General features: G+C 47.6%; 1 protein-coding gene across 1 annotated transcript in view; it reads left to right on the top strand.

Moving 5' to 3' along the window:
- Positions 1-4094, top strand: part of LOC125739867 (cadherin-11-like) — a 63665-nt gene extending 59571 nt beyond the window's left edge. The window contains exons 10-14 of the mRNA XM_049010389.1: positions 239-356; positions 988-1239; positions 1667-1871; positions 1970-2291; positions 3324-4094. Of these exons, the coding sequence (XP_048866346.1) occupies positions 239-356; positions 988-1239; positions 1667-1871; positions 1970-2291; positions 3324-4094 (1668 nt within the window). The remainder of the gene's footprint in view (positions 1-238; positions 357-987; positions 1240-1666; positions 1872-1969; positions 2292-3323) is intronic.
- Positions 4095-12006: the final 7912 nt, after the last annotated feature.

Raw genomic sequence — 12006 nt, 5'->3', positions numbered from 1 at the left:
TGCTTGAGCCCACCTCATCAAATGGGCCAGTGCATGGTTAAGCATACCATGTCTGGGCGCAGTACGGAGTGACCACATTAATTAAGTCACTCAAATGAGCTTGGACATGGTACAGTTTGACTAGTGTGAGTACACTCTAACACTCCCCTGATTGTGCATTCAGCTCCCGCACTCCCAGTTAAGTTCTCTTGTAAGGGCATTGCTGCCATGATGCCGCCAATCGTGCCGCCCCCCATAGGTGGTCCAGGAGCTGCGCGCCGTCGATATGGACCAAGGAGGGAATGACTCTACGGTGCACTTCAGCATCGCGCCTGAGTCAAGGGCGGCGCAGAACTTCTGCATCACAGAGACAGGAGGTGGGAATATCTGCCTCTCTCACTCTGCCTCCCTTCACTCTGCCTATCTTCACTCTACCCCTCTCACTTTGCCTACCTTCACTCCACCCTCTCTCACTCTGCCTCTCTCACTCTGCCTCTCTCACTCTGCCTCCATTTACTCCATCCTCTCACTCTGCCTCTCTCATTCTGCCTCCATTCAGTCCATCCTCTCTCATTCTGCCTCCATTCAGTCCATCCTCTCTCACTCTGCCTCCATTCACTCCACCCTCTCTCACTCTGCCTCTCTCACTCTGCCTCCATTCAGTCCATCCTCTCTCACTCTGCCTCCATTCACTCCACCCTCTCTCACTTTGCCTCCTCACTCCTGTCTGCCCTCACTCACCCCCCCCCCGCTACTGCCCATGCTTTGCCCCCCTCCCTTAGTGTAGTCACAGGCAGACTGCAGTAGGCAGTAATGGATCAGGCTGATTAATGTCATGATAAATTTAATCGCTCGTCACTGCGGCACAGTGATGATAATAAGAGACTAAGAGCCGACTCCGTCTTCTCAGAGTCATCATCATTTCATCATCTTTCCTTCTGTGGCCCCTCCACCCCCTGGCCCCTCACTCTCCTCATTCTCTCTCCTTTGCTCTCCTCCTTTGCTCAGGCCCCACAGCCAAGGTGCTCCTGCTGTCCCCCCTGAAGACCCTGCCACGCTCCCCCGCCTCCTCCATCACCCTGCAGGTGCCCGTGGTCCTACGGGACAGCGGCTCTGGCCTCAGCAGCACTGGCACGCTCACCGTCTCCGTGTGTCCCTGCCTGCGGGGTGTCTGCCTGCCCATGCCCTCCGCCTCGCCCTCCCCAGGGCTCAGCACCGCCGCCCTGCTGGCCATCCTGGCCTGCGTGGCCACACTGCTGGGTGAGGCTACACACACACACAAGCATGCATGACTGGCATGAATGTGTGTAAATATATATTATATATTTAATATATTATATTAAATATATTAGTGTTTATATTCCAGCCTAGAGCAACTGACAGGTCAAATAATAATAATAATAATGATAATGATGATGATGATTAATGCATTAAACAACAGACACAGAGCATCAACACAAACAGACAGTCAGAATGATAACAGACAGTTGTGTGTATGTCTGATTATAATGTGTATATTTGACCTATGCCTGTGTATATATGTATATCACCTCCTTCCCTGTTTCTCTCTCGCCCCCTTCCTTCCTTCCCTTCCTCCTCTGCTTCCCTCTCCATACCTCCCTCAATTCCTCACTTGTGTCTCTATACCTCGCCCTCTCTTGCCGTCTTGCTCTCTGGTGCCCCCTAGCTGTCAGCGTGCTGTCACTCTCATTGCGGCGACAGAAGCGCGACTCGCTCTCGCCGCTGGAAGAGGACGACGTGCGCGAAAACATCATCACCTACGATGACGAGGGGGGCGGCGAGGCCGACACCGCTGCTTTCGATATTGCTGCACTGCAGAGCGCCCCCCAGAGTGGCCGTCGGGGATACCGCACGCTGGACAGCAAGAACATGTGAGAGCCTGTAGGGGGTACTATATGGTAACCAATGTGGGACGATGTGTGTCAGTAACTGGTAACGTGTGGTTCTGGAACTCTCCCCCTCTCCACAGACGCTATTCCCAGCAGAATCGGGACCAATCCCAGGCCGGTAACTGGGCCCAGAACACTGGTCCAGATTCTCAGTACCGGGGCCCGGAAGCCTCACCCTATGGGCCATTGCGCTATGGCTGTCACACGCTGCCAGTGCTGCGGGCCGGTCGCTGTCTGGGCTTCCCTACCTTGCACAGCTCGGTCCCAGACAAGCCCAGCCCTGCAGGGGGTGCCATGGAGGCCGAGGCGGGGAGCGGGGACTCCGATAGCGGCTCCACGCAGACCGGCGAGCCCAAGGATAGCAGTGACCTCGGCGGTGACAGCCAGAGGAACCAGAACTGGGTAGGAGAATCGGCCTGGTGTGTGTATGTGTGTGTATGTGTGTGTCTGCGTGTGTCTGCGTGCCTCTCATAAGGTGGACCTCTACCAGTGTCATGGTCCTCTACCAGTGTCATGGACCTCTACCAGCATCATGGACCTCTACCAGTGTAATGAATCTCTACAAGTGTCATAGACCTCTACCAGCGTCATGGACCTCTACCAGTGTCATGGTCCTCTACCAGTGTCATGGACCTCTACCAGTGTCATAGACCTCTACCAGTGTCATGGATCTCTACCAGTGTAATGAACCTCTACCAGTGTCATAGACCTCTACCAGCGTCATGGACCTCTACCAGTGTCATGGTCCTCTACCAGTGTCATAGTCCTCTACCAGTGTCATGGACCTCTACCAGTGTAATGAACCTCTAACAGTGTCATAGACCTCTAACAGTGTCATGGACCTCTACCAGTGTAATGAACCTCTAACAAGTGTCATAGACCTCTACCAGTGTCATGGACCTCTACCAGTGTCATGGACCTCTACCAGTGTCATCCTAGCACTGATGTATTTATTTATTATTTCCATATATTTTTGTTAAATTTTCATGTGAAATCCAGTTTAGAGCTCATTGTGTTTTATTAGTTTTTATTCATTTTTATTTTAAAGATATATTTCTGTTTAGATTTTATATATTTTATATGAAGTGTAAATGTTAATAGTTTTATTTCTAGGGATTGTCTGAAAGTTATTTTATGTGTCTGATCTTTAGAGAATCCCACATACACAGTGCACATTATGTACTCAATATGGGTACGGGCATTATTTGTGGTCATTAAAGATACACAAAAAATTACTTTAGCTAAACAGTATTAAAAACAGGACCGGAAAATATCTGGTATTTGCATTTTATTTCGGTTTCGGAAGCAATATTTATAGTATTTGTTTATCATCATATCTTTTGTTTTTACAAAAAATTTATGAAAATAGTTTTTCATGCTTTGTTGTTAATAACCCTATCCCTTACTGACCTGACTGCCTTGTCCTCCATCCAGCCTGTAGATCCAAGGCTTCCGTCATCAGCTGGACACTCCCCAAAGCAAACTGGCGTGGCAGCCACAGGGCCAGCCGGCGCAGAGTCCAACGACAGTGTTCGTGACAGTCAGGCCGCAGGCGGCATCACTCGCAATTACGTGGAAGACCAACAGGGAGAGACTCTGAGCCCAGCAGAAGGCAAAATGCACCTGGAGGTGGAAGGCAATTTTTTGGTGCAAAGGTCTGAGATGGAAGGAGGAATATCAGTGAACGGGACTGCATGCAGCCTGTACCAGGAGGGGCTGGGCTTCATCGCAGACTGGCGTAATCGGGCGGGCGTTGGAGCATACAGCTTAGAGCGCAGGGATATGATTCCTCAGATTGTGCCCTTCACAGGGCAACTGGGGTACATTGAGGGGCGGGGTCTGAGGGTAGAGGCAGGGGGTGGGGGGCAGGGCTCCTTGGCCCTAAAGGTGGGGGAGTTTTTGAGGGTTCGCCTGGCCCAAGTGACCTTTGACCCCTCTGTGCCACCTTATGACTCGGTACAGGTGTACGGGTTTGAAGGCACGGGGTCCCTTGCCGGGTCACTGAGCTCCCTGGAAAGTGAGGGGGAGGAGAGCTGGGGAGTGCAAGGGGTTTGGGGCGCCCAGTTCCACAGGCTGGTGGAACTTATCCAAGAGAGACGACTGGAGAGAGAGCGAGAGGAGGGTCGGCAGGGGGCAGAGGGGGCCGAGGAGGAGGTGCAGGCGACGGATGAGGAGGAGGGAGGGGAGAGACTCAGGGAAGAATGAGGGAGGGGGAGAAGGAGAGGCGAGGAGAGAGGGCGCGAGAGAAGGATACCAAGAGAAGAGGCATTGCTACGGTAATTGAAGAAGAAATGCTGCGTGGGGTGCAGAGGACAGGAGGTACGGTACGCGATGATGAGGGAGAGCGAGGGAGTGAGGCAGTGGAGAGCAAGAAGGAGGGAGAGGTGGCCCAGAGCAGCAGGGAGGGGGGAGGGCCAGCGTCTCACATATGGGGGCCCGGATCTGATCCCACGTGGAGTCCCAGATGGGGCCACAAACAAACACACACACGAATATCAAAGTATGTACAGTGACATACACATACACGCACGCTAAGATTCACGGCACATGGAGAGACAGAGCGGCCTACACAAGCCACAGATGGGCCCCTCAGAGTGACAGAGTACGAGCAGGCTGATGTGCCAGAGGAGACAGGAGGGTGGCGAAGGGGCAGAGGGACGGAGAGGAGGCGGACGGATAGAAGAAAAGACCCATCACTTTCGGCTCTGCTCCATAACGGGACGAGTGAATTATTCAGCTAGCAGCTTCGCTCCAAACCAGGCTCGACGAAACGATTCGTTCCTGAAAAATTGATTCATCTCCCTCAACCCTCATACCGTCGGAAAATAGACCCCGTGAAAAATTGAAACGATTAGCGAGATATTAATGCATTGCCCACTCCCCCAACGGAGGTGTATCTGCCAACCAATATGCGTTAATAAGCAGAGATCAGATGCCACTTAATATCCACGGCGTTCCTGTCGTGGTGGGCTCACCTCGGAAGCTCCCAGCATGCTTTTCACTGACACGCCAAGCATCCTTAGCCCACTTAGTCATGTCTCAGTGGAAAAAGCAACATTATTTTAATCGCTGCTTTTAATGTGTTTTTATCGACACTGAGCCCTCTTTCTGTGGGGCTGGCTTTGTGCCGCGATGGATGCTTTGCAGCCCCCCCCCCACCCCCAGCTCAGATCACACGGCTCACCGCAGTTTACTGGTGTTACTTGCAGACAGCTGCAGTACAACCTGCGTTGGTTTATCCTATCTACCTGTAAACCTTAATACTTTGGATTAGGGCTGGCCTGGCATTAAGAATCAGCCCTGTACTTCAGGCTCATGATGAATTTTGCTGATGGGGGAGGTCCCCATGATGAATTTTGCTGATGGGGGAGGTCCCCATGATGAATTTTGCTGATGGGGGAGGTCCCCATGATGAATTTTTTCAGCTCACAAACATTTATTTCTAAAACAGTGTTTCTCAACTCAGTCCTTGGGGGCCACCAGTTAATGCACATTTTAATTCTTTCCCAGTACATTCATTTACATTTAACATATTTCACCAGTGCTTTTGCCCAAAACAACATACAAACAAAGTAAATAGCACATTACAGACATTCATGCTGCCAAGGAGTGAGCTAATCCTAAGTGTAGCAAGGCTAGAAGTGTACGCATTATTGGAACAGGAACTACAGAACAACTTATAACTAAGTAAGAACCTAATAAGACTATTCAAAGGCCAGGAGTGCAACATAAGAACGTTCAGGGAACAAAAAGAGGCATGAAGTTATCAGAGGTGTTCCTGGATCAGATGGGCCCTGAGGCATTTCTTGAAGGTGGAGAGGGAGGCAGACCACTGGACGTGGTTTGGCAGCTCATTCCAGCCACACAAGAGAACCGCCTGGATTAACACTTCTCACATGGTGGAGGGAACTCCAAGTCTTCTTCATTGTTTGGTTTGTTTTTGATTATTTGGTTAATTCTTGATTGTTTGGTACAGGTGTCCTGTGAGCTGGGAGGGAGCAAAAAATGTGGACTGACTAGGGGTCCCTGAGGGCTGGGTTGAGAACTCTGGTCTAAATCACCCCCTACTCTCCTGGGTCCTTCTCTTGAACCCCCACCCTTATTAATTCACTAAGACATGCCTGGATCTTTCCCAAGACTCCATCCAACCCCCACAGCTCGCCAACATCCCCTTTCTGAGAGATGGATGAGTTGAATCTGCAAGAGTCAAGGGTGGGGCTTGATTTTCACAGCAGCAGTGCAGACCTAGCCCCCCCCCCCCCCCCCCCCCCGACGCTCCCTGAATATGCTGGCTGGTGATCTGCTGTGCTGTACAGAATCTCACGATGATGGTGATGTGTACACATGTCAAATGTAAATATCTCTTATCTCCATGGCGCCCAAAATGGTTATTGATGCTGTCATGCTGAGAAAAGTACAGGTTAAACTGAAGAGGTGCAATGGGACCAATTATGAGCGTTTCAGATGAACTGAACTTGATTTGAATGGACTGTGGCCTGTTTAATGAAGTGGGGTTACTGGCTTATCGGGGTAACTTGTTGGATTTACGGTACCACAGTTTACATGGACTTCATATTCGTTCATTTACATTTTGCCTTAAACCCGCAAGTTACCTCGATAAGCCCGTAACCCCACTTCGTAGTACAGACCCCTGGAGTCATTTACTGGATTTAACTTGACATTTTACCTACATCCCCCATATGGAAAATACTGGATTCAGCTCAACAAGTTGGACTCCAGGTACCAGGACAAGGGTCAGACCAGAACCAGATTCAAACTGGGCACCAGTGGTACTGTTACTGGGCTGGAGCCAACGGAACCATATGCGGACATTTCCATGGAAACCGCAGAGAGGGCAGGCTCTCTGATGAGAAACACGAGCGAGCGTGGATCTGTAATAAAGTGCCAATATGAAGGACAAAGACCTGGAATGGACCTGAGAAGATAGTTCGGAGTGACATCCACACTTATGCTTCAAAGTCCTGACATCAACACAGACTCATTTTCAATTTTAATTTTGTAAATTTTAATAAAGGTGGTACATTTTGGAGACGAGTCCATGGTGTTACGTGTTTTATTTAATCTGATTGGGCCCCTGCTTTTGTCCATCATTATGTGGGCGGGGCTTAGAAGGCATGAAGCACATGGCAGAATAATTTATCAGTAACAGAGAACAGGGTCTGACAGGCACACGCATCCATCCACTGACCATGAAGTCAGCATAAGTGTATCACAATGACCCTCAGTTTTCCTGCCTCTGTCACCAGCGAGCCTTTGTCTTACCTTGATCTCTTGGAGGACACTTCAGTTGTGGTTCTGTTCCTTTATTTGCCTGACAGTTTTCATAGATGCCATTCATTTATCCTAATTATAACACATGTGTTAGTTAAATTATAAATCAATCTCTCTTATAACTAGTTGAACCACTTAGAATAGAAGTCTGGACCCCTCAGTTGGTGAGTAAAGGAAATCTCTTTTATTCCAGCAATCCAGCAAAGCGCTCCTGTCACACTCTGGCACTTGGTACCAAGTCACCCGGAGCACACAGAGCAACCAGTTGATAAACCATAACTCCCAATTACCAATAAGGACTTCTAAGTCCAGATTGGTCACAAAACATCAGTAAACCGAGCTCAAACGTATAACAAACACAATTCTCCTGCTCTATTGGTTCACCTTGGCAACAAGGTAAAATCCACCCATCTAGCTCAATTTACTGGAATCTGTCTCAACTGCTTGAATATATGACATTGAATCACTGTAAATCTCTGGTTGTCCTTTGAGTAATGATTAATGATTGACATATTGACGTATTGTCCTTGAATCACTGCAAATACATGGTTAACATATGATTTGTATGATTAATGTAACAATTACTTATACATTTGCACTACCATGTAACATATTGTATATTGTCTACTGCGACTATTTTATAAAGGTATAACTTTGTGCACCAGCTGGGGAAGCTTCGAATCCCTTCCTGCAGGTGGTTCCCCCCCCCCCACCCCACAACTTTCTGTCTGTCTCTCCAAGGTCTGATCTCTCTTCAGGGTCTGTGGAACTAACTGCATGCAGCTATCATGAGGCGAGGTCACACAGTATTCAAAACAATCTCTTCTTGCCCAAGGCCAAAGACATAACAGACCCAATATACCTCCCCTCCCAGGCTACCAATGTCCAATTTTCCTTCCACACACGCATCGCAGCATTCACAGATAACCAGTAAACAATGGTAAAAGGTCTTGGGGGAAGTTAAGGTGATGCACACCGTCGCCACCAGGTGGCGCAAAAAATCTAATTACAAAAATAAAGGAATTTATTATTGCCCCAGGGGCCGGCATGGTGGTGCAGTGGTTAGCACTGTTGCCTCACACCTCTAGGACCTGGATTCGAGTCTACGCCTGGGTTACGTGCGTGTGGGGTTTGCATGTTCTCCCCATGTTGTCGTGGGGTTTCCTCCAGGTACTCCAGTTTCCCCCCACAGTCCAAAAACATGCTGAGGCTAATTGGAGTTGCTAAATTGCCCGTAGGTGTGCATGCATGAGCGACTGTTGTGTGAGTGTGCCCTGCGATGGGCTGGCCCCCCATCCTGGGTTGTTCCCTGCCTTGTGCCCATTACTTCTGGGATAGGCTCCAGACCCCCCACAACCGAGTAGGATAAGCGGTTTGGAAAATGGATGGATGGATTATTGCCCCACAAAACGTTACATTATCCATCCATTTGGAGGACATGGGGAGAACACACAAACTCTGCACACGTGTAACCCAGGCGGAGACTTGAACTTGGGTCCCAGTGCTAACCACTGCACTACCATGCCGCCCACACGTTACATTATATACATTATATAAATTATAAAAATATAAATTATAACCAAGAGATCATTTTCTACTTCCCAGTCATTAGTGATTGAAAAGCCTCTTTCCAGGGACTTGTGTGCCGGAATTCTTTTCTTTTTTTTCACCTTCTTGCACTACTCTGAATGGCCTATGGAGGGAGCCATATTTCAGCAGGTAGGATGACAAAACAGAACGGTGAATGCAGAAGCAGTAGCTGGCCCTTCTTTGTCAACGAAGTGTCAATCTAGTGGCGTCAAGCTATCTGAAGTGATTTAGTTTTATTGAAATATCTTTGACGTTTTTCTCTTCCCCAAATCTAAAGATGGTGTTCCTTCATCCACCCCCACACCAGACCGGGCCCCCTGATCACTGCTTTGTTTGAAGTGAGGAATTAAATCTTCATTAACAATCTTAATTAGTCTTCGATTTTCTCAGGCAAACTTGACAGAGAATCTTTAGTGCGGTGGAGAGAGAAATTAGGTGTAGGAGAATGGGATTGGCTGGGGAATAGGAGAGGGATAGAGCCTGGGCAGATGGAAGATGGAAAACAGGAAGGAGGAGGGCCATGAAGAACTGACAGCAAATCACAAGTAAGAAAATTACAGGACTTCCTTGCACAGCCAATCAGAGGAGGGCGCTGCAGACACAGGCCCAATAAGAAGTATAGCAGGCTGTGATTGCTGGGCTTGCTTGTTTGTCCTCAGTAACTGAACAGGAAGTCATAGGAAGAAACGACACTCATTGAAGCGGTGTGTGGGGTGATTTACAGAGATGGACAGACCACTGCACCCATGCAACAGCAAAGAGTGACTCTGACCTAGAACAGTCTGAAACTACTCAGAGAGATCCTGTTAATTTCAAGGACATTTCTCAGAATCAGAATCCTTTCATTGAGCAAGTGTGTGGAATCTTATTTGGTGGATGAGGCATGCAAGTAAACATACAATCAAGACAGAAATAAAATAAAACATGAAAAAGTGCAATATCTAAATACTATTATTATTATTTTGTACATCCCCATAACCGCTTAATGCCAACAGGGGTCACAGGGGGGAACTGGAGCATATACAATGGGCGCAGGCGGGAACCAACCCTGGGCGGGCGCCAACACACCGCAGGGTGCACACACTCACACAACTACAGGGCCAATTTAGACTCACGGATGAACCTTCCTGCATGTGTTTGGACCGTGGGAGGTAACCTGAGCCCCCGGTGGAAACCCACACGAACATGGGGAGAGCGGGCGAACTCCACACAGAAAGGAGCTATGCCTGACCCCGGGATTCAAATAAGGACCTTCTTGCAGTGAGGCAGCAGTGGTAACCACTGCACCTCCGTGCCGCCCTATAATTTTATTTAGGACCAAAATATAAAAAGTAATAAAACGTTTAAACTATATAGCGCCTTCCTCAAAATTAGGGACATTTTATAATGCAGTAAATACAATGCAATACAATACAACTGCACACACAATAACAACAACAAAACAAAGACAATGAGAATGTTGCATGCTGACACATACTGTAGCAATTCTGAAATAAATGAGTTTTCAATTGGAACTTGAAGGTATTAACAGACTTAACCTCTTGCAGACTGTGAGTAAGTGCATTCCAGAGTGCAGGCGTTGTCACGTAGAACACCCTGCCACCCATTGAGAATAATCTGAATATAGGTACAGTAAGAAGGCTGGAGCCCAATGGTCTTAGTGTGCGGGCTGGAGTGTAAGGAAGAAGAAGGTCAGACAGATGTTGAGGAACCATGGAGAGCTTTGTAAGTCATTAGTAAATTTTTTAATTTGCTTCTATAAGTGACAAGCAACCAATTCATGAAGAACAAGAGTGATGTGGGTGAATTTTCTCATACGCGTAAATAAACAGGCGGCACAGTTCTGAATATACTGTATGTAGTCTGTTGATAAGTTTGGACAGGAGGTCCGAGAGCAATGAATTACAGTAGTCAGGGTGGGTTGTGCTGAAGGCACGGATTAGTGTTTCAGAAACAGTAACGCTGAGGGATGGACAGAGGTGAGTGATGCTGTGGGGCTGAAAAAATGCAGCCTGTAACAAATAGTCAACAGGTTCTTCTAAAACGCCATTAACATTAATTTGTCTCTAAGACAGAGTAGAGAGAAGTGATTTAGTGCCAGAAGAATTTCAGTTTTGTCAGAGTTAAGTTTTAAGCCATCCAGTCTTTGATTTTGCAGTGGCAGTGCGTGAAGATGGTGGCATGGATGTACTTGTGTCAGCACTTACATATAACTGAGTGCCATCGGCATTACAATGGAAGGTGGGACTATGGTATGATTTTACTTAATGAGAGCATATAGACAGTGAAGTGGACCCAGAACTGATCCCTGTGGGACACCCTGTGTGAGAGGAGCAATAATAGATCTGTGTGATTTAATGGAAACAAAATACCGTTGGTCAATGAGGTACGATGTAGACCAAGTAAGAGCAGCACCAGTAATACCAACATCTGAAAGGCAGGAGAGGAGGATTTTATGGTTGATAGTGTCAAATGCAGAGCTTAGGTCAAGGAGGAGGATAATGCTGGCCTTACCAGTCTGCAGCTATGAGGAGATCATTTGTAACCCTGAGTAAAGCGGTTTCTGTGCTGTGTAGGGTTCTGAAGCCTGACTGAAATGGCTCATGCAAATTACAAAAGTTTAAGTGATCAGTAAGTTGAGCAGCAACAACTTTTTCTAATACCTTAGCCATGAAGGGAAGATTAGATATTGGTCTGTAAAACCTTTCTGGTCTAAACCAGGCTTGAGAAGAGGTATAACAGTAGCAGTTTTCAGTTCAGGTGGGACAATGTAAGTAGCAAGATTACAGTTTACTTAATGGGATATGGGTACCGGAAGAGTGTCAGAACAGTCATTTATAAGTGCAGTGAGACAGGGTCCAGCTGACATGTAGCTGAACTTGATTTTGAGGTTAATTAAGTAACAGAAGCAGGAGAGGAGAGAACGAATCCTGAGAGCAAGCAGGCAGGAGGTTGTGGTATGAAGGCGCCTGTGTGAGGTGGGTGAGGGTTAGCAGGAAGGGGTTGATACAAATTTACAGGTATAGATTTAAAATATTTGGTAAATCAGTTGCAGAGCTCATCAGAAGCAGCAGTAGTTTTAATAGGAGGCCGACAGCTTACTTATGGTAGTATAGAGTGTTCTTGGTCAGTATGAAGCACTGTTGGTAAGATTGGAATAGTATGATGAGCGGGCAGTTGTAAAAGATCTGTAAGCCTTGAGGTGTTCAACATAGGGTCTCCATATGGCTTTCAA

Source organism: Brienomyrus brachyistius, chromosome 4, assembly GCF_023856365.1.
Source record: "Brienomyrus brachyistius isolate T26 chromosome 4, BBRACH_0.4, whole genome shotgun sequence".
In the NCBI taxonomy this organism is placed as follows: domain Eukaryota; kingdom Metazoa; phylum Chordata; class Actinopteri; order Osteoglossiformes; family Mormyridae; genus Brienomyrus; species Brienomyrus brachyistius.
The sequence above is the reverse complement of the archived record's forward strand: the minus strand, read 5'-3'. Positions and strand labels throughout refer to the sequence as shown.